General features: G+C 33.8%; 1 protein-coding gene across 2 annotated transcripts in view; it reads right to left on the bottom strand.

Annotated features, from left to right (window-relative positions):
* The window catches only part of LOC124352656 (nuclear export mediator factor NEMF homolog), a 54,966-nt gene extending 35,512 nt beyond the window's left edge, over nt 1-19,454 (bottom strand). The window contains exons 1-5 of one of the 2 annotated variants that reach the window (XM_046802223.1): nt 19,145-19,454; nt 18,819-18,987; nt 17,810-18,012; nt 14,054-14,190; nt 7,419-7,579 (exon numbers count right to left, since the gene is read on the bottom strand). In XM_046802223.1, coding sequence (XP_046658179.1) covers nt 7,419-7,579; nt 14,054-14,190; nt 17,810-18,012; nt 18,819-18,987; nt 19,145-19,200 — 726 coding nt within the window. In that variant the 5' untranslated portion in view covers nt 19,201-19,454. The remainder of the gene's footprint in view (nt 1-7,418; nt 7,580-14,053; nt 14,191-17,809; nt 18,013-18,818; nt 18,988-19,144) is intronic. The other variant, XM_046802222.1, reaches the window with a different exon arrangement.
* Nucleotides 19,455-21,851: the final 2,397 nt, after the last annotated feature.

Raw genomic sequence — 21,851 nt, 5'->3', positions numbered from 1 at the left:
TACTGAATTTCATAGTGTTTGTTAATACTTCCCACACTTTGTTACATTTTATTTCATTTTCACGCAAAACTTGATACAAATTCTCTGATCAATTTTTTTTTAACGAAAATACTGAGTTCATATCTCACGTCTAAATTTGGAAACTGCCACTGAATACAAAAAAGTTAACAATGAATACAGCTATAAAAGTTATTATACTTCAGGAGCATCAGTACCAACATAATGAAAAATATTTTGTCAATCGGACCCTCCAACCCCAGAAAACTTTAAAATTCCCGTTACTTTTTGAACACACATCGTACAATTATAAAGATAACAAAACAAAATATAAATGGTTAATTTACTAAAAAATATAGTAACAGCAATAATTTTGTTATGTTATTAAAAAGTCACATGACATAAGTAACTCAAAAAATGACTCTTTATTTATTTATAATTTGCCTTTTCAAAAGTCTATAAACTTATGTTTAAGTAAAAAAAATACAGCTTGTTTTATGAATTATAAAAACTCTATTCATAAATAATATATTTATTCCGAAACAACACTCACTTTTAACCCCTGCCGTTCAGGAGGTGCTTCTTCTTCTATGGGGCAGCATATTGCCATGCACTTAAGCCTCAAGGGCTTTTTGCACACCCCGGAAGCAAACCATGACGTCTACCAGTCCACGATTTCAGCAGTTCCACTAATTGCCAAAAACAACCTTTTAAGCCCTCGTGGGGAAATTCACCACCCTTGTTCAAACTACCAAAGATGGCTTACCGCTCCCTTGCTATTGGAGGACAGTCAAAGAGCATGTGTTCAGCAGTTTCCTCCTGTCCGTCACACATTCTACAGAGCAGATCCTCTCAAAGGATGACAACTCTGTAAAGATGATTCCTCAGGTGACCTTGTCCCATAATCAGACCCATAACCCGAGAAGACACCGATCTACTTCGTGAGAGGTCAGACGTTACCCTAAGGGAAGGCAACTGTATAACCTTTCTACTCATTCTCAGACCCGGATACAGCCTCCACCTTCTCTCATGTTCAACGCAAACCTATTTCGTGACAGCCCCAAAGAATTCACACCTAGAAATGCTATAGAACGGTTGAGGACCATTCATATTGGACGCTGAGTCCAGGTTGGTCAGGGTGTCAGCTCTTTCTTTCAAAGTCAAATCATCTTTATTTACATAAACTTTAAGTTTAGTAATTGTGTCAACAAATAAAGGTTTAGGTCTAGTTGTCTTGTTGGTCTTAGGTCCTCATTCCGTAGAATTTGTTTAGCGAGTAAAATGGTCGATGCAGTAGCCAGTTCTTAAGGGTTTGTCTGAAGTGTTTCCGGTCTATCTTTTTCAAGTCTTCAGGAAGTGCGTTCCACATCTTGGCGCCAGCATAGCTTGGACTCTTCAGTTGCTGTGAGCCTATGGTGAGGCAGGCAGTAATCAGATGCATGTCTTGTGTTATATTGATGCATTTGTGCATAGGTCCTTGCTGCCTCTGGTGCTTTGATGTGAACATGCATCACAGCTTCTAGGATTAAAAATTTACAACAGTTAGTATTCTAAGTTGTTTGAAGGAATCCCTGCATGTTTCCCTGTATTGAAGACTTCCCAGAATTCTTATAGCTCGTTTTTGCAGCACCAGTAACCTTTGTATGTTTCCTGCTGTGGTGCCTCCGTCGTCTATAGTTATACCTAAGTATTTAGTGGAAGTGACTTCTACTAATTCAGTCAGCCTCCCTGTATCCTCTTTATATTTTTCTAGTAATAACTGTTTTGTTTTTCTTTCATTGACAACCAATTCATTTCTATGGCAATATTGAATGGCCATGTTGAGTGCTATAAATGCGTTTACTTCAAGATCTTTTGGTAATTTTTCCCCTAGTAATAGAACTATGTCATCAGCATACATAAGTCCTTTACTGTAGTCTTGTATATAGTTAGCAAAGTCATTTGAGAAGAGGATGAATAAAACTGGACCCAATACTGATCCCTATGGGACTCCGCGTGAGACAAATTTAGGTACTGATCTAATCTTTTTTATACTCCCTCTACTTGTGTGATTTATTTCAACTACTTGGCTTCGTCCTGTCAGGTAGCTGGTGAACCATGTTTTTGAAGCCTTGTATGCCAAGTGTTGACAGTTTCTCAAGGAGTTTTTTATGAGAGAGGCAATCGAAAGCCTTACTGTAGTCTAGTAAAATAGCTGTACATGTATTGCCTTCTTCAAGTTGGTCTATTATGAACTCTGTACGACTAATCAAGGCTGTTGTTGATTTTCCAGCTAAGAAGCCATGTTGGTCAGGTGTTAGTAAAGAATTGGTCACCAGATGTTCAATAAGTCTAGTTAACACTACTTTTTCAGGAGATAAGAGAAATTGGTCTGTAGTTTAGTGCTTGTGTTGTGCAGCCTTGCTTAAATTTAGGGTAAACTTTAGCTAACTTTAATGCAGACGGGAAGATTCCAGATTGAAATGATTTATTAGTAATATTAACTAAGGGTTGTATTAGTTCGTCTTCACATAACTTAACTATCTTTGATGAGATTTCATCATACACAGCTGATGTTTTTGTTTTTAATGACCTAATAATCTTGGACATTTCTAAACTGTTGTTTGGTGTGAGTAGTAATGGTGTTGTTTACATTTTCAGGTGATAGAATTGTGTGAGTTTTGTGTAGTCCATTCATGTCTATAATCTTTTTAGCCGCATCAATAAAGAAATTATTTAGGTACAGATAGATTACTCAGACGTGAAACGGTTCGCGCATAGAGGGGTGTGCAGTTTGAGGAGAAGGGTGGGTAAGAGGAGCGGAACGGCAGGTGCGGCCGGCAGCTACTAGCACTACTGCAGACATTGGGCTGATGCGCGTGTCTAGGCATTGTACTCCCTTAAAATTACACGACTCCAAGATATTGCTGGTTAACAAAATAAAATATTACGATGAATAAATATTTTAATGAATAATAAAAACTTATGAATCTTCACTACCAGCATGGAGAACAATCACCCGTTTCCCTTTACTTATTGGGTTCTTTAAACCTTTGGTTTCACTTTCTGTCCAAGTCTTGGAGACCGCAGAAGAGCTGTGAAAATAAGTTTCATCCATATATACAATGTTATGCCCTGCTTCACGAAACTCTTGAATTTTCCTCAAATAATTTAACCTCATATTCCGAATATCTGACTTTTCTACGAGGAGTTTCCGATTATTTTCTGCCCTCTTCCACTTGAAACCTAGGTACAAAATAATTTTTCTTAAACTAGATACACTCCCTTGATATTGTATTCTTTCTTTCATTGCCCTTAAAATACCCTTTAATGTTGGCCTTTCCTCTTCTGTTACGTGAAACTCGTTTATCACTCTTCTTAGTAAGCATTTATTAAAATCATTGAAATCACTCTTTTCCTTTTTTCTTGGTCTTTTTCTATTGGGAGTGGTGAATTTCTTTGTTTCTCCCGGGGGATTTTCACCTTCTTTTAAAACTCTATACATGGTACTTGATGATTTCCCACAAGCATCTGTCACTTTTAGTCTGAGCTGTTTTCCTGACATTCCGGGGTACTGTTTCTGCATATACTGTAAACGTTGTATATTATTTCACGTGCTTGACTGTGAATAACAGGTTTTTTACAGTTTTAGAAACCGAAGCACCTGCGTTGTCCATTGTAACAACTGATACGTATGTTTTTAGTCACGCTAATAGACACTTCACTCGTAGAGCAGATAGAACTGACTGACAGCGCTGCTCGGTGAGCGGGCCGGGCCGCGCATGCGCGCAGCGACATCTGTCCACTGCGCATCCAAGGACCGTTTCACGTCTAAGTAATCTAAGAGTAGTCCACCATTATTACTGGGTTAGTAAGTAGTAACTTCATTTCCTGTATCAAGTTTAATAGGCAAATTCTTTTCATTTTTTTATTTTCTTTCTGTGTTTATGATATTCCAGAGTGCCTTTGTTTTATTGTCAGACTCAGCAATTCTAGATGCAGTATCTTTTTGTCTTAGGTATCGGAGTCTTAGGTCATAGTCTTTTTTTAGTAATGCAGCATTCCTCTCGTGATCCTCGCTACCTGTTGTGTTATAAAAAGTTTGAGCTGATGTAAATCTTTGTCTTAGGAGTAGAGCAGTTGGGTCATTCAAAAGGTAATTATTTTTCCACTTACTATATCTTGATTTTATTACTGGACAGGATTGATTTAAAGCTTGGTTTAGGACATTATTAAACTTGTTGTATGTTTTTTTTGTGTCATCAGTATTGTAGATATCTTCCCACTCTTGCTGCCTCAGTAATTCTTTGAGCCTTAGTAGGTTTCTGTTGCTCATATTTTTCTTCTCTCTACAGTCATTTTGGGTGAGGATGTGTTTTTGTTTCTGGATATTGTACACAGTTGTCCTGTGTGGTCAGAGATACCGGTATTTAAAACTTCAACATAGATCTCTTCTTAGCCGAGGTTGGAACACACACTGTCTATTGAGATCATCGAAGTAGGTGTTATTCTGGTTGGAGGTAAGTCAATTCTGTACATGTTGAATGATGCTAATGTGTCAGTCAGCTGGCTAGAGTCCTTTTTCTTGTTGAGGCAGTCTATGTTTATATCACCGATGAGGAGTCTTGGATGTTTTTCTGCTTCAATCATCATTAAAGAGCTTCCGATATGACCTCCAGGCCTTCTTCCACGTTATTTCCTGTTCTATAAACTCCTGTGATATAGAACGATGACTTGCCTAGGTTAATCTTTAATGTTGCCACTTCGCAGAGCATCTCGGCACAAATGTTTTGTGTGTCAACAATCTCAGTTTTGTTTTCTAGTTCTTCTTTAACATAAAGAGCTACACCTCCTTTGGTGTGTAATTCCCTACAGTATGCTGCCAATGAGTATCCTAAGAGTCTTGTGTTGTCTAATGTCTCCTTTTTTTGTCCATGCTCTGTTAGAATTACAATGTCTGGTTCAATTGCATTAAGAAGTGTATTTAGCTTGTCAATTTGATTAGATACTCTGTCTGTATTTTGGTGAAATATTGTAGAAGAGGGTTTATTTTGCTTGTCAGATCTTGTCTTTTTCCTGTCTATTATTTTGAAACGGCAATTTAGGTTTTGGGCTTTAGTCTCTCTGTCAACCCTAAAATATTTCTGTTTACTTGTGGAGTTGGTTGAATGTTTGGGAAACAGAGTTGTGTTTCTGAGGCTTGTCTGTTTGAGTTATTTGTGTGATGGGTATTAATAATTTTGTAAAAGTTGTCATAAAAGATTTCTATATCTTCATTTTTGTCATGGATTTTTGCAGTAAAGGACGGCTTTGCTATTTGAGTTGTTGCTGAAAGGTGGGGATTTTCTATTTTTCTGTAATTTTTAGCTGCACGTTTTGCAACTTGGAGAGATACTCTGAAAATATTTTTCCCTTTTCTGCTAAATGTCAGTGGTCTTTTATACTTCCGTTTGTCTGGGATGGATTTTTGTCTGCTGTTTGTCTGACAGTCGAATTCATTGTAATACAGTTTTTGACTACAGGTTTGGCTGATTCCTGGGGTAATTTGGTTAGTTTTATTCTCCATATTTGTGGTCAAAAAGTTGATCGGTGCTTGGTCTAAGGTATTGTTAAGCTCTGGGTCAATAGTGTAGAGAGAGTCGGTAGGGTTGTTGAGAGATATAGGAACTTTTAGCTGATGAATTTGCATTTCCATTGTCTTGATGGATTCATCTGTTTGTTCTTGTCTCCTCTTTAGGTGAGTTAGTTCTTTGAGGACAAAACTTGAACTATTCTCATGTGTCTCGGCAGTTTGAGTTTCCATTTTTTTTAGTACTTTAGGTTCAAAATCTTGGCTACTTTTGCTTTTATATTGTTTGAGCTGTTTAATTTCATTAAGGAGTTTACAAATTATGTTTTCCTTCTCTCTGTCTTGTTCTTCAAATAGTTCCCTAAGGTCAGCTTGGATTTGTTTTTCTTTTAATAACTGGGTTTCAACATAGTTTAGTTTTTGCCAAACTGTGCTATACTTGTGTATAATTATTTCCTTTTCGTCCTCTAATTATTTAAGTTGACCTTGGTAGTTTATTTGTGAAGTGTTTTTTAGCTCTTCCATGTCCAGAGGTAGTGGAATTTATAAGGGTTTCATTTAGTAAGTCCTGTTTTAATTTGTGGTTTTCAGTTAAAAGTTCATTGCCAACTTCTGCCGCAAGTGAAAGTGAAGTCTCTAAGTCAGTTTCTTCAATGTTGTCAATGTTTAATATTTTTTCTTTTAGTTCACCGAGTTTGATTTCAGGTTCTATTCTCTGGCTGCATATACTATTAGAGGGACCAGCTATAAGAGTGTCTCTCTCACTGATTGTATGTGCTTCTTCAGCTTCTCTTAAAGCAGCGTTGAATTTTTTATTTTTAAAATTATCAACTTTTTGTACCCCATACAGTGTTTTATTTTGTTTGTAAGAGAATAGGTCTTTTCCTGTAGCTTTGGTCTGTCTTTTATCCCCAAAGAATTCTACATAATATTTGACATTTGTTTTTGTTTCGTTAAGTAATGTTTCCTTAACAATTGCTGGCCAATGTGGGTAACCCTTTATTTTGGCAAATACCAGGTCCCCGGTGAGAAAACATTTTTTGAAGTCATTTTGAGATTATGTATATCTTTCCCAGGGATCTCCTCATGACCCAACACACAGTCACATTGTTGATTCTGGTAAGGGAAGAAACAACTTGAAAGCAATCTCAGACAAGTTTGGAATTGAACACACAAGAGTCCAGTGCCATCTGTGCTGACTGACTATCTGTGAAAATGCTGATCATCTTATTCCTATACCGCAGACGATGATTCTCACGAGCATACTCCATAATGACTGTGACTTCTGCCTGAAAGACTGTGGGGTAAGGACCCATAGGGACCACCAGCTCCCTACATGGTCTCACCCCCAAAATTTCAGCACCTGTGCCACTTTTTGTTTTAGTGTCGTCTGTAAACCATTCAAGCTCCGCTGGTGGAAGAGGTTTCCTTCCCTTCGACCAATACTCCCTAAAAGGTGTAACAACCCATACACCCGTCTAATGTAGACACAAAACAATAAACAACATTCTTTTTGTTTGTTCAGTGATTTGATATCTCTGTTATTAATATCTGTAAAATGAAATAGTAAATTGGCTCCCTTTTAGTGTATTTGTAAAAAATTAATTTCTTTTTACGTATAATCTATTGTGTTCTTACTATATTCTCAGTTATTCTGGATTTTCATTTATCTTAATCACTTCCTGTCCCAATTCCAGATAAACAAGGTTGTACTGTTTTGCACTTTGCAGGTGTTATTCCGTAAAGCTTTCCAGCAATACAAAAATTTAGTTAATTGAAGTTTTTAATGAAGCTTATTCTACATTAATTAGTTCAACACTACTCTGCTGCTCATAATATAAAATGTATCACATGATAGTAGAATTATTATTACCTTTGACGGTTGGGTGAGAGCCTGGTCTAGGAGTGATTCTGCCTCTTGTAGAGCCTCACACAGCTTGTCCATCTGACTGATGTCGAATCCCTTCCCTAGTTTCACTCCATGGGGCAGTCCCACTTTGAGCAACATGTGGTCAATCACTGCTGGACCATACTCTGAAAAGTTGGTGAACTAAAATTTATAAAAATTACTTTTACTGACATCTAAATTGGTTTCAACTTTATATCCCAGATTGTTTTTATATTGTGGGATATAAAATTAAACTGTTATTAGTTATTATAAACAAATTAAAACCAAACCCAACAGCTGTACAGGTACCCCAACCTGAAAAAGGTCAACTTCTAATATTTGCGGATAGCCATGGAAAAGGGCTCAGTCATCTCATACAGGCAAAGACCTCAGTTAGTGTTTCTGCCTGTGTTCGCCCAGGTGCAAGACTCAATAGAGTTGTTGAGGAAGCAAATTCAATGTGTAAAAACTTTACAAAAAAAGATTGTGTCCTAGTAATTGGTGGAGCAAACAATGTAGAAGTAATGGGTGAAAAGCGTATTGTAGAAGAACTTAAAACTGTCACCAACTACCTTAGCCACACGAACTTGGTACTGGGTAGTTTGCCCATGAGACATGACAAGCCGAGCCTAGACCTAAAAGTTTCACAAATAAACTTGGAAATAAGAAACCTAGTAAAGAATTCCTCCACTAACGTGCAGCTTTTGCCCCTCGATGATCTTCCACGCCACTATTTCACTGCTCATGGCCTACATTTAAATAAAAAGGGAAAAGTTAGCGTATCTGACATGGTTCACAACTTACTTTTAAACATTAAAAATTATTTCTGTTCAACCGCAACCACTTCAAATCCACCTCAAGTAATTGAAAATGAACCTAAATTTAATAATCCACCTCAAGTAGTCGAGAATGAACCAAAAATTGATTTAACTCACACAACCACTCCAAACAGTACTCTAAATTCTTTGCTTTCATCAACACCTTATTTTACCAACAACCAACAAGAAGGTACTATAGTAGTACAAGAAAAACATATGAGTCTTGCCATCGACGAAAACCAAAAAGACAACACAGTAGGTTTTGCCCACTGCATCTTGGCAGATTTTCATTTGGGTGCAGGTGTTGCAGTTGTTTTCAAGAACAAGTTTGGAAAACCTGAAACATCAAATCTGGTCGACAGTCGGCTCACTCTACAAAAGATTGATGATGGAGCTGTTGTGTACGGACTTGTAACTAAAGCTAAATATCACAAAAAGCCTACAGCAGCTGACTACATCTCCGCATTTAACCAAATGACCAAAGACTTCAAAGAGAGAGGACTTAAGAGACTTATATGCTCGCCTTTGGGTTGTGTTAGGGACTGCCTGCCTCCTGATCTTTTTATTCACAAGCTTGTTGAATTTCGTCTGACAACCAATGCACAAGTTTTTGTTATCACTCATAATGAACAACCATATGGGGTGCTGCGAAACGGACTATCACATGAGAAGTTTGTGAGTTGTTTACGCCAGCTAATTTTGTCTTCTTTAAGTCAAGAGCTAAAACCTCCACCGTCAACACCTGACCTAAACAGCTGTTTGTCTCTCTCACAACCTTCAACGTCTTTTAATGAGAGGAAAGATGGCCCGACAGATGTTCCTAACATGATGGAGATAAGGTCTTTTCCATCACTGCCTGCATCTGCCGCTGTAAACCGCAGCAGTGACCAGCAAGTTAGGGATGTGGAAACTGGTGACAGCTTGAATATGGAGGATGATGCCCTGAATATGCCTCAAGAGACAAGTGAAAGTGTTGTTGGTTTCAGGAAGTCAGTGCTCAATATTTCAAGTGAGGTTGGTGAATTGAGTGATATTGACCCTTTACTTGGCTCTTCTACACCTGAAGCAGCGATGTCAAGTGTACATCGGAAAAATTTTTTAGAAAAGGAATTGATCAAAAACAATGTAGGTTAAAACTTGGTAAATTAGAAAAATGTAAAAAAAATTACCATCTTCCATCAAAATGTACAATACCTACCTACGAGAATTGACCTTTTAGAAATTGCTCTTGATGAATTGAATCCCGATGTTGTAGCTCTTAGTGAGCACAGTTTAAAGAAAATGAAATTTCTCGGCTTAATGTATGTAATTACTCAGTAAGTTCTTTTTTTTTGCCGTTCTAAAACTACACGAGGAGGGGTTATGGTGTTAACTAAAAATGGGATCAAAAGTAAAAATATAAGTAAATTTTCAATTGACAAATTAATAACTGAAAAGGAATTTGAATGTTGTGTTTCAGAAATTACCATTGCAAATGTTGATGTTGTAATTGTTTGCCTATACAGATCTCCAAATAATAGTCTAATCAATAACTTTTTTGAAAAACTGGACCAACTTCTGAATGTTCTCTGCAATAACTTTAGTAACATTATTATCGCTGGGGACATCAATATAAATATTTTAAATAATAATCTGACTTTAAAAAGTTTTAGAAATATATTAACTGAACATGGAGTGTATTATGCAGTTAATTTTCCTACTAGATTTAGTAAAGAAACTGCAACATCAATTGACAACTTTATAACCAATATTGATAAAAAATATATAAAAGTGGAGGGGATTATCACAGCAGTATCTGATCATGACGGGCAATTGATGGAAGTTGGTAATTTTTATGATACAGATAGCAATAAACATAAGAAATATAGAGAATTAACAAGAAAATTTAGCGAAAGTAATATTGAAACTTTCTTAAAACTTTTAGGATCAGAAAGTTGGATAGATGTTTATATGTCTGGTGTCAATGACAAGTTTCATACTTTCCATTCTATTTTTTTGCACTATTTTAACATTTGTTTCCCTAAAGTATCTAGTCTAAGACCTAATTGCATATCCAAAAACAATTGGGTGACAGAAGAGATTAAAAACGAAAGAACAGATTTAATTGAGCAAGAAAAGATATATAGAAAGAACAAACAAAATAATAACTTAAAGCAGCTAAAAATTAAAAAACGTGATCTTAAACTAAAAATTATTCAAGCTAAAAAAAGATTTTTTGATAACAAAATAAAATGTTCAAGTAACGTTAACAAAACAACCTGGAAGTTAATTAATATGCAAACTGGTAAAAATAAGAATTTAAAAGAAAACATTATGTTGCTTGATAAAGAAAAACTGTTGTTGAATCCAGGTAGAATTTGCAATGTTTTTAATAACTTCTTCATCAATGTTGTGGATCAGCAGATATCCCATGGTGATGAAGATGTGCCTAGGTCCTCAAATTATTGTAATAGAGATTGGAATCCAAATTTTAAAGTATTTCGATTCAGTCAAGTTACACAACAGCAAGTTAAAAAAATTGTCAGTTCATTTAATAATAAATATTCTACTGGTTTTGATGAAGTACCAATTGTAATAATAAAAAAAGTAATAAGGCATTTATTAAGACCGTTAACACACACAATAAACTCTTCTCTAATATCTGGTAAATTCCCAGATGAACTGAAAATGGCTAAAGTAATTCCTATTTACAAAAAGGGAGATCCTCAGGTGCCGGAGAGCTACAGGCCAGTATCATTATTATCGACGTTTTCTAAAATATTTGAGAAAGTTGTTAATGAACAACTGTTAAATTATCTGTCAGAAAATGATCTTCTTGATAATCAACAACATGGTTTTCGTCCAGGCAGGTCAACAATTACTGCATCAGTAGAATTTGTGCAAAATTTAATAGAAGAATTAGATAAAGGTAACAGACCTTTAGGAATTTTTATGGATTTGACTAGAGCGTTTGACAGCGTAATTCATGACGAACTTATAAATGTTCTGGAAGATTTAGGCTTAAAAAATAAAGAAATAAATTGGTTTCACTCTTACATCAGTAACCGTAATCAATACGTTGAATTATCATACTTAATAAATAAAGACAAAATCAATTTTGTATCCGAAAAAAAGCTCATAAAGTATGGTGTACCACAAGGTTCAATTTTGGGTCCCTTACTATTTATTTGCTATATAACAGGACTTTCTACAGTAGCAGAGGACAACAAAATGTGTTTATACGCTGATGATGCAAACGTAATTGTCAAAGGAAAGGATCCTAAGGTAATTGAAACATCATCTCTTAATTGTTTGAATAAAATTAACTCTTTTTTAACTAAAAAAAATTTGTTACTTAACCCCGGCAAAACACATTTTATACCCTTTAAAACACACCAATCGAAGTTTAATTTTCAATATGACATTAAGATAAATAACCAAAATATAATGGAGGTAGAGGAAACTTGTTTCCTAGGTCTAATAATAGATCAAAATTTAAGCTGGAATCAACATGTACAAACCATAATAAAAAAAGCATCATCTGGCCTGTATGCCCTTAGGCAAATGGCAAACCTTTGTAACCAGGATACTTTAAAACAAATTTATTTTTCTTTAATACATTCCCATATAAGCTACGGGATCAGTGTATATGGAGCTACTTCAAATAAAAACCTTGAAAAAATTCTTATACTACAAAAAAAATCAATACGGTTAATTCTAAATTTACCATGGCAAGCAACCGTTAAACATTTATTTGCACAATTAAGAATTTTAACTGTTTACAGTCAATAAATATACGATACAATAACTTACACAAAATTTAAAAATATACCTACCTATATCACTCATAGATATAATACTAGGAGTGGTATAATTTTTGAAAATCATAAATTAGAGCTGTTTAAAAAGAAAACTGAATACGCCGGTACACGATTTATTCAATACATTCCTAGTGACATAAAAAAAATTGAAGGAATCAATCCGTTTAGAAATAAATTAAAAAATTATCTCATATCACAACCATTTTATTCTTTTGAAGAATTTTTTGAGGACTTGGGCCATTAAACAAAATAAAAATTGAGTTGATTTTAGTTGTTTAAATTAACAATATTTATGTTAAGTAAACATAAGATTTTAGATAGTTTAACCTGTATCTGTGATGATATTAGTCTATCTGTATTTGTGACACTATTCTGACTGTATTTATAATATTACAGCTTTGAATAAAGATCTATGACTATGACTATGACTATGACTATAGTTCAGTTAGTTGTCTATTGTTATAAATAAAACCACTAATATTGAGTCTTTACAATGGCTAGAATTGAACATTAATCTCATTTCTGCCTTTTAATTAGTGGTAATTTACAACAAATTTTATTCTTAAATCTCATCCATTGATTCTTTGTTCCGAATGTTTTTTTTTTAAGATTTACTTTTGACATATCACTAATGATTGGTTAGTACTAATTAAACTGTTCACACATGCTGATTTGGATTTTCTAATAAATGTACTTCATAGGTTCACAATTTTGTCCAGTAGGCTTTCTTGTTCCCTACCATAATGCAAAACAATGCCTAGAGATGCATTAATTTTATGAGTTTTGCGGTTCTTCGTAAGACCAAGACCAACAACCACCAAACCTGTGGTAGACTAACTTTTCAATTACTGCCTCATGCAACACATTCCTAGGAATATGGCATGTAGAAACATTCTGATAGTCCGGATATTGTAAAATGACAGTTTTTACTAACTGCTTCATTTATCTGGCCCAGTTTATTGTTCATCACAGAGTAGTGGCTATTTCTGTCATCAAGGATACTTGTCGTTCGGTTCTTAAACAAACAAAACATATCACAATCATACATCATGCATAAATTAGTCTACTCCCCAATGAATTTAATCAGCATTGATATTTATGCCAAGAAAACCTTTGAACAGACTTGGAGAGTTCTGAATTGTTTTGTTTATTTTGCCTGGAAAACAAACAAGGCAAAATAATTTGTTTATTTTGTTGTCTATTCAATTAGTTGTCACAATAACATGTGCATTAATGTAGCGACAATTCTCCACTCTCCCTCTCATGATACTACTTCACTGTTAAATGGGGATACTTTTTTTCCATCCCAGGGCTATCGTCGTTCTATTTTCATCAATCTCAGTTGGTAATTCTCACTGTTTACCGATTGAGGATATAATTTATCATCAAGTGATTTCACAAAGCCCTACATTGATGATGACACTATCAGGTTATGCTGTCTCCTAATCTTCTGTATGTTTACAAAATGTATGATACAGCCCTAAACAGAATCAGATCACATTTGGAATCCACACAATTAAAAAAAATAACAATGTGAAGTAGAATTATCACTGTTGTTTGCCATATTGAAATGAAAAATGCCATTATGAAAGAGGCAGAGTTAAGGCTATCAAGCCCTCTCTACCACTCAACCAACATATTCAAAATTGTGTATTAAGTGCAACGCAACCATATTAAAGTGTGATAAAGATTACAAACCTATACTTCAGGATGAGCAGTGTCTGTCCTATCCTTCAAGCTATGTTATATATAGTTAAAAGTACATGTAATTGAGTGGTAGACTTTTCAAATCATACCAACTTTCTTAGTTGATAACTACACCCTTTTATTAATTCAGTGTAACCCACTTCAAACTTCTTAACTTTATATAATACATTAAGTTCCCTTATCAATTTCTATGTCATTATAGCAATGGCTACAAAAACCATATCATTTTCTCTAATCCTTTAAAAGGACTAACTTAAAAAAATATATACATAGTTTAGGTTTATAACTTTCATACCTAAATGAGGGTTTAATATCTTTTTGAGTGAGTCACCCGGTTTAGCCTTGGAGAATATTTGTTGCAAGTCATCAACATTAGGAGGTGGTACACGTGGATGGGCTCTGTCCACTGGGTACTTCTCCCTCACAGCAAACCTGCCAAAGGGGAAACAAAATTTTTAAATCTCTTTAAGTACACAGTCTTATAAGTTCACAAATAACTATAAATACACACCAAAAATAGTGTGAGTATTAACTTACTGAATTGCTGAAATCATATAAAATTGATATTAATTCCTTTTTATTTTATAAAAAATTGCTGAATAAAGTATTGGTATTTTTGTTGATGGTAATTAACTATATATTTACTGGATGAATAATCTATGTTCATCAATTTTCTATTTAATTAAATTTTATAGTCATATTCACAGTCAAACCACTTTATTCCATAATATGTACAAAGTACGAGATGAAACTAAATACTAATATTAATTTAAAATATAAACAAAAATTGTAACATTAGTTCATTTAAATAATAAAACTTACATCTTAACAATGTATCTTAAAATTCTTCTTCAAATGATTAATAGGTTTTAGTATTAAAATATTCCTCAAAAGAATATAGAAACAAATTAGTGAAATAATCCTTTACTTCTTTTATTTAAATTTTAACAGATTTGTTTCAATTTCAGATCAATACATTTTGTTGGTAAATTATGTAAATATCTCAAAGCTCTGTAATATGTTTTCTTTTTGTAAAATCCGAGATTGTGTTGATGGATATGTCTATTAAAACGAGGGCAATTATGAGGTTAAAGGTTAACATGGCAAATTACAAATTTGACGTTATCAATGTACTCTACTCATCCTCCTGAAAGTTTTTAATAATGTTTTAATGTTCTATTTGTGTGCTGTGTCTGGATATCTGTAAATATTATCTGTCGCGGGGACTGATAGTGTATGTGTTAATATAAGCGTTCGTGGGCAGAAGTCAGTGCTTCACAAGATATTATATACTATAGTTTGGATCGAGTGAGTGAGTGACAATCATGGATCAGCCATCCACTAGCTTGACGAATTGTAGTGAATTGTGTGTGTTGGAGTGTTTTGTTGGGTATTTTCTCGCATGTTAAGAGTTTATGTTTTGACCAAAATGAGATTATTTCCTTTTTAATAGAACATGGAATTTTTAATAATGCGTGTGTTTGTTCGTCGTGCGGTCGCGTATTGTTTTTATACCGGGAAACTTTGATGTTTCGTTGTGACAAAAGAATTCGTAAAAGTAGTAAATAAAAAAGGTGCTGCCGCAGCCCGTGCTGTGATCGGGAAGCACTCGTCTCAACCCAATAACATGATCTACATTTTTATCCCAAGCTAAATTTTTATCTATTATAAGTCCTAGAAACTATATGTGGTCTACTTGTTTAAGTCATTGCCTATCAGTAATATAAAACAAGTAAACTACTTTAGACCAGTGTGGAGAAATCCTAAGTCTAAAGGGAGACTAACTGTAATCCTGATGAGACAATGAGAATACCTCAGCACCTAGATTACACTATATTTTGTAGTCTATGTACCTCTGATGTCAAAACAATGTAGAGTTAATTCTGAACTTCTTCATCACAGACTTTATGTGGGTCTCTTTAGACAAATATGACTTCAGATTCCAGGAGTCGAGTTTGAGTTCAGATTGAATCAACCCTTCCTCCATAACTACATCTATAAATTTGTTTTGAACAAATTGAAATTTACCTAGGCAGTAAACTTACAATCTTTACAAATTATAAAAAATACTGGTTTAACCTGAATATTATTTTATTGTTATTTAAATATCAATTTCCCAGTAAAAACACCAGTCAGGTCACACATTGATGTCAAAAGGCATTTAAGATAGACATGACCATCAAGAATCATAGATTAGAATCTTATTATTGCAGTATATGAGGTAAAGTCCAAACGTTTTTTTTTCCTACAAAAGAAGAAAATGTGAAAACAAAATAAAGTCTATTTTTTAATAATTTATTCTCCTACAAGTTCTACACACTTCAAGCACACTTTTCTATACCTTGATAAAATAAGTTTTCCTCCTTGCCTGCAAAATATTCCTCCATAGTTGCTTAAACCTCTTCATCTGTGTTAAATCTCCTCCTAAGAAAGTTTGATTTTAACTTGAAAAATAGGTACAGGTCACTCGGAGCGAGGTCTGAACTGTAGAGTGGATGATCAATATTTTGAAACCTGCTGTCACTCACAGCAACCTAGGCAATCAATGCTGTATGGACAGGAGCATTGTCGTGAAGAAGACTCTGATCAACTTTCTTCGTCTTTTCTCTGTGATAGCATTGCGATAAAAGTGAAGTAGGACTGCATAGTACTCTACATTCACTGTAGTTGTTCCTTTCTTCGAAATCTATCAGCAGTATCTTTCTACAATCCCAAAAAATTGTTGCCATTTTTTCTGCCTTTGTGACTTTTACCTTTAGCAGGAGAGCTTCGTCTGGTATTCATTCCATGAAGAGACCACCCTTTTACTGAAAGTGCCATAGTATAAGACATTTGTTACATACCCAATCCAATTGATTCCAAGACATTATGTAGGTCAGCAGCACTGTACTCATTTAAAGATTAATTAGATCCGTGAACATACTCTGCTTTTTTAGTATCTTAGAACCTTAAAGATGCTGGTCAGATAATATTTTGGTTTCCTCAAGTTCGATTGTCTCAGGTTTAACTGCTTAACAGACTACCGGAATGTCATCATCTAAAATTTCTCTCCCTAACCTGAACATTATTGCACATTCTTTTACAATAGAAAATGCATGTAACTACATCTAAGCACTATCTAATATGTACAGGAGTAAGGCTCTCTTTACACAAGGACTTAATTAACACACAGTACACTATCATGAACATTGTGAAACATTCCCTTCAATGTCAGAGACAGACTGATAATAGTGAAGAGATTAGGGGAAGTGATGGGTACGCCCAAGAGAACCAGTCCTAACGAGATTGAAGCAGGGGAAATAAGGAAGATGGGAAACTTAAGAATTTTACCTTGTATTCTCACAGAGGACTCATAGATTCTATCACTCAATTTGTGAAGAGGATAAAATTGAAACAAAGAAGAAGAAAGGTAAACTTTGATCATAGGCTAATAATAAAATACAAAAATTAACTTAACCAGTCATAAGCTAAATCTCAATTACAGAAATTTGTCTTGCAGATTTCACTTCTCAGTTCTCAGACCTGATAATTATCAAGATATAACCTCACTCCTAAACCAAGAGAATTTAGAATTTAAGCAATCAATAATACCAACACAATATTGTCAATACTAATGTTAAGTTAAGAAGACATAACATTAAGTTTAAGAAGATTTAATGTTATTGAAGTTTAAGGTTAAAATCCCTAAATGAAATCACAAAGTCTTAGCTGAAAAAAGGTATAAGGCTATCAAGCCAATTGTGATCACCCTATAAAGTCTAATCATCAGACAAATAGTGATAATCCTATATAATAAATCAGATCATTAGGCATATAGCGATCATCCTGTGTAAGTAACACCAACGAGCAAATAGTGATCACTCTGTATAAATCAGTTCATCAGACTACCCGTGATCACCCTATATCAGTAAGACCTTCATGCCAAAATTCAAAAGCAAATTTTGTTGATCTAGGTTGCTATTTTAAATATTTATTATCCAGAATTTTTTGAAGATTCTATTAACGAATCATAATAAAATCTACAGTCAGAGAACTATATTTGGTTGCTAACTTTATTTTATCTCCTTCTACGTGTGGCCTTAGAACATTGAGGATAGTAAGTTCGTAATCTGTAAGGATGATGTTTCCACGATCGTATAGCTCCAATATCACATGGTAAGCAGCCTCTCCAGTCCCGAACTGCATATCAACTATCCGATCCATCCCCAGTTGTCGGAGAACTTCCAAGCGTTTGTTTTTTAGATGTTTTCTCATCTGCAATAAAAAATGAGCAATTCTAAATTAAATACAGCTATTCACTCATTACAGTGAGTTAAACTATAACAGAAACATGTACTTTACAAACACCAAAAATGCTCTTCTACTGGGAAAAAGTAATGTGAACTACTAATTGCTTAAACACATAGCCTATTTCTTTATTATTTTATTGCATAATTCAAAAACAGCACATGTATAACAATACAAGTAACTAAACTTTACCCTAAATTAAAAAATGGAAGTTTAATTTGGCTCCCTCATATCTACTCATACATTCTCTTATTTATGATAACCTTTTATCTAAACCTATTTGTATTGCGTAATAACAAATAGCAGATAGCGACAGAGTGGCCTCCTTCTCGCCGATATCACTTTCTTTTGAGAGGCAGAAAACAAGAACCAATTGTCATAATGACATGTAATTTTCACAATAAGTCAAATGAAGTGAATTACTTTCTAATAATGTAGTGGTTAATCTCATATTTACCCGTTTTACAGTAGAAACATTTTTATACTCCTCCACTCCCTTCCCCTCCCAACACATACATAAATTAATGGTATAAATAAGACGGTAATGTTTGTTTTTAAAAAAATGCTTAAAGACAGAGTTGCCAAAATAATAGTTGAGCAGATAAGCCTATATCTACATCACAATTTTTGAAAACATTAACTGGCATATTTCATCATTTTCTATAAGCACACCGAATCAGAATTCCGCAGATTACTAACTCTTGACTGTATAAACTTGTTCTTACAATTAGCGCTACAAAATATTTGAAGATAGGGTTACAGTAGGAACTTACTTTCATGGTAAAACCTGATGGAGCTTGGTTTTTGGGCCATTCAAATGCTGTTTGATGAATTCTACAGCCTGACTCTATCAAAAGCACAACTTTCTCTTCTGACTGTAGTTTTATGAGGTATGTTTTTTGGTCAATGTCATACACTTGATTAACTCTCAATCCTATGTGCCTGAAAAAATTATAAATTCAAAAAATAGCTAATGTCAGTGATAAGTCTATAATCATTTTCCCAAGTTACTTAGTTTTGAAAAATACTATACAACAAGATTAGTTTAACCTATATAGGCCTAGTCAAGCAACAATAACTAATGATATTTAAAACCTACCTTTGTAGTTCTGTTAGACTGCACACTAAATCAAAAGTACTAAATTTAGATTTCATTTTGTGAACAGTTTAAAATAATGTATTACAAATGTTTATTTAATTTTTTCAATAACTATTTGTTATATTTATCTTTGTGTAAACGCTTTTCTATATAAACAGTTTATCTTGTTTATTTAGATATGCCATTTTTTTAATTATTCAAATATGTTAGTATAAAACAATTCCACTGTCACATATTTTTGCCATCTTACTACTCACTCAATTCATAACCTATAAATTAAGATTTAAGAATTCTCAGTGGGTATATGGCCGGTCACCTTCTGTGTATTAGACGGATGGTTAGTGGTGACGTAGCAGACCATAGGGCGAAGAAGGACGGCCGTACATTTTCACACCATTGCCTTACAAAAATAAAAAACACAATTTGTAAACTACTTTATGATTTGCATATTATGCATTGGTAATGTAGTGAATGAACGGTAATGCATTTATTGTATTTATATTTCAGCTTATTTTAATAAAAGTGTACGGTTAAATAAACTAGAAAGGCAAAATATAGAACAACTAAAAATATAGAATTTATGAGAATCTACACTGCGTAGTTCATTAAGATAGTTTTGTTTCTGGCAATGTTACTGGAATGTTTAAATTAATAATCATTAAAAGAAATCATAATTTTAGATAATGTTGTGTCATATACAATGTATGTCCTTCAATAGCATGTAATGACTTAAAAATTTGTTTCATTCCCAGCTAACACTCGAATTATTATAATTTCATTGTAAATTGTAAGTGAAAAAATGAAAGTGAAAGTAGAGAAATTAGTTCGTTTGCACATATATCTCACTCACGACAATTCTTGGAATTTTTTTAAATTAAGTCTTGCATTTACTGATTAAAAATAGCTATATTATTAATAATGTATAATCTGACTTTAGTAGGACTGTAAATTCTTATAGAAGGAATCATGGTACAGTACAGTTTACAGTACGTAAGCTACACTCTATATCACTACCTAAATCTTCCATTGTTTCTCAGCACTATACTTTCAGGTATATAAACGTCTGGGTAAGTCAGACAGGTGTAAAGTAACACTTGAACTGGAACTTGTAGTGTCATACATCAATGCATAATTCTTATTAACCGTTATACCACATAAGGATGTGCCATTATGATAGTAGAGAGGATGATCTAGAAAGGTTGGCATCCTGTGCGTAAGATTTTCGAACTATTACCATGAAAAGAAGCCTGAGTATGTTCATTAAGGTGTGGCTGGACAAAAACAGAAAATTGCGTTAGAGGATTAACAGTCTAGGGAAAATATAACAGTCGTGTAGTATCTCACAACGAAACAACTGGGGGCATCTGATACCCAGCACAACTCTTACATATCTAATCAATTTAACGTGGAAGATACAGACAGTTCCTTTCATTACCACGCTCCCTCCCGCTTTCCTATCACTGCACAATACATTCTCGAAGGGTACATAGCATGATGGTTCCCCAAGCTCCAAATTCTTATTTAACACAAAACTATCGACCTGAAAATACCTAAACTCGATTTTAAATATGGGGGCTTAACTTTTCTACATTAGGAGGGACAAACTGAACTAAAACTGTAGAATGCATTATAAGAAGATTGAAATAGAATTGACTGAGAACCGACACTATTTCTAAACTTTCAACAAAATGAGTAAAAACGAGTAATTAACTTAATAGAGTTGAAAGAGGGTGAATTTCTTTGACCTCAGATCGCAAATCGCCTTAAAGAGCTCCCGCTCAGTTACTTTATTCAAAAAAATCGAGCCGGCTGGTCTTGACTGCCTCAGAAATAATGAAATAATATGAAATAATGAAATTTATTCCGAAAAAATAAAGACTTTACAAACAAGATTATTATTGAATATAATCTAACCTCATTAACGAGTTGCGTGGTTAGATAGCTAAACAATAGACAAGGAAAGGTCTGATAACAGTCCGGACTTCTATGATAAGGACTTGTTGCGCAGATCACTGCGGTAATATTGAAAGTTTCTCACCACATTTAACTAACATTACATCTTAGAGGGAAATACACTAACGATGATAAGAGCTTAACCTAATCAATTCAAACTGTTGTCAATCTTATTTTTACTTACTAGTCCAATGTTTACATATACATAAAATATGAAACTCTTAATATATTGAAGACTCGTCTACTTTAATACAATTTATATAATGACAATATATCTTAACATTCTAAGCTAATGGGAATAGTTTTAAGATTATGTAAAATGTTATGTTACATTGGTTACTAATTAAAAGAGAAGTACATTAAAATAAAAGAATTGTTTATAAAGGGGACAAATTTTGGTTTGTAGATAAGAAATAGAAGAAATTCAGTTATGGCTATTTTACACTAATCTGTTGTGTATGATATCAATCTGTTCAGTTTGACTAAGTAACCAATTAGTTATAGCATTGCAAAAAGAATTAAAGGTTTTATTTTTTTTATTTTCTTTGAAATTTGATTAAATAAATGTGGGCCCATGTACGAACGCCTGAAAGCTAGTTTATTAACTTTGGGTTTTTGGATAATACCTTTTTGAAAACTTCTTGTGATGTACTGTTTTTGCTGTTCAATATTATTTCCATTTCCAATTCTTATAAAAAATAATCTTAATACTTTATAAATAAAAATATATTGTACAGGAAAAGCTTTCAATTGT

The sequence above is a fragment of the Homalodisca vitripennis genome, chromosome 1 (assembly GCF_021130785.1).
Source record: "Homalodisca vitripennis isolate AUS2020 chromosome 1, UT_GWSS_2.1, whole genome shotgun sequence".
Lineage (NCBI taxonomy): Eukaryota > Metazoa > Arthropoda > Insecta > Hemiptera > Cicadellidae > Homalodisca > Homalodisca vitripennis.
This window is presented reverse-complemented; position numbering and strand designations above follow the sequence as displayed.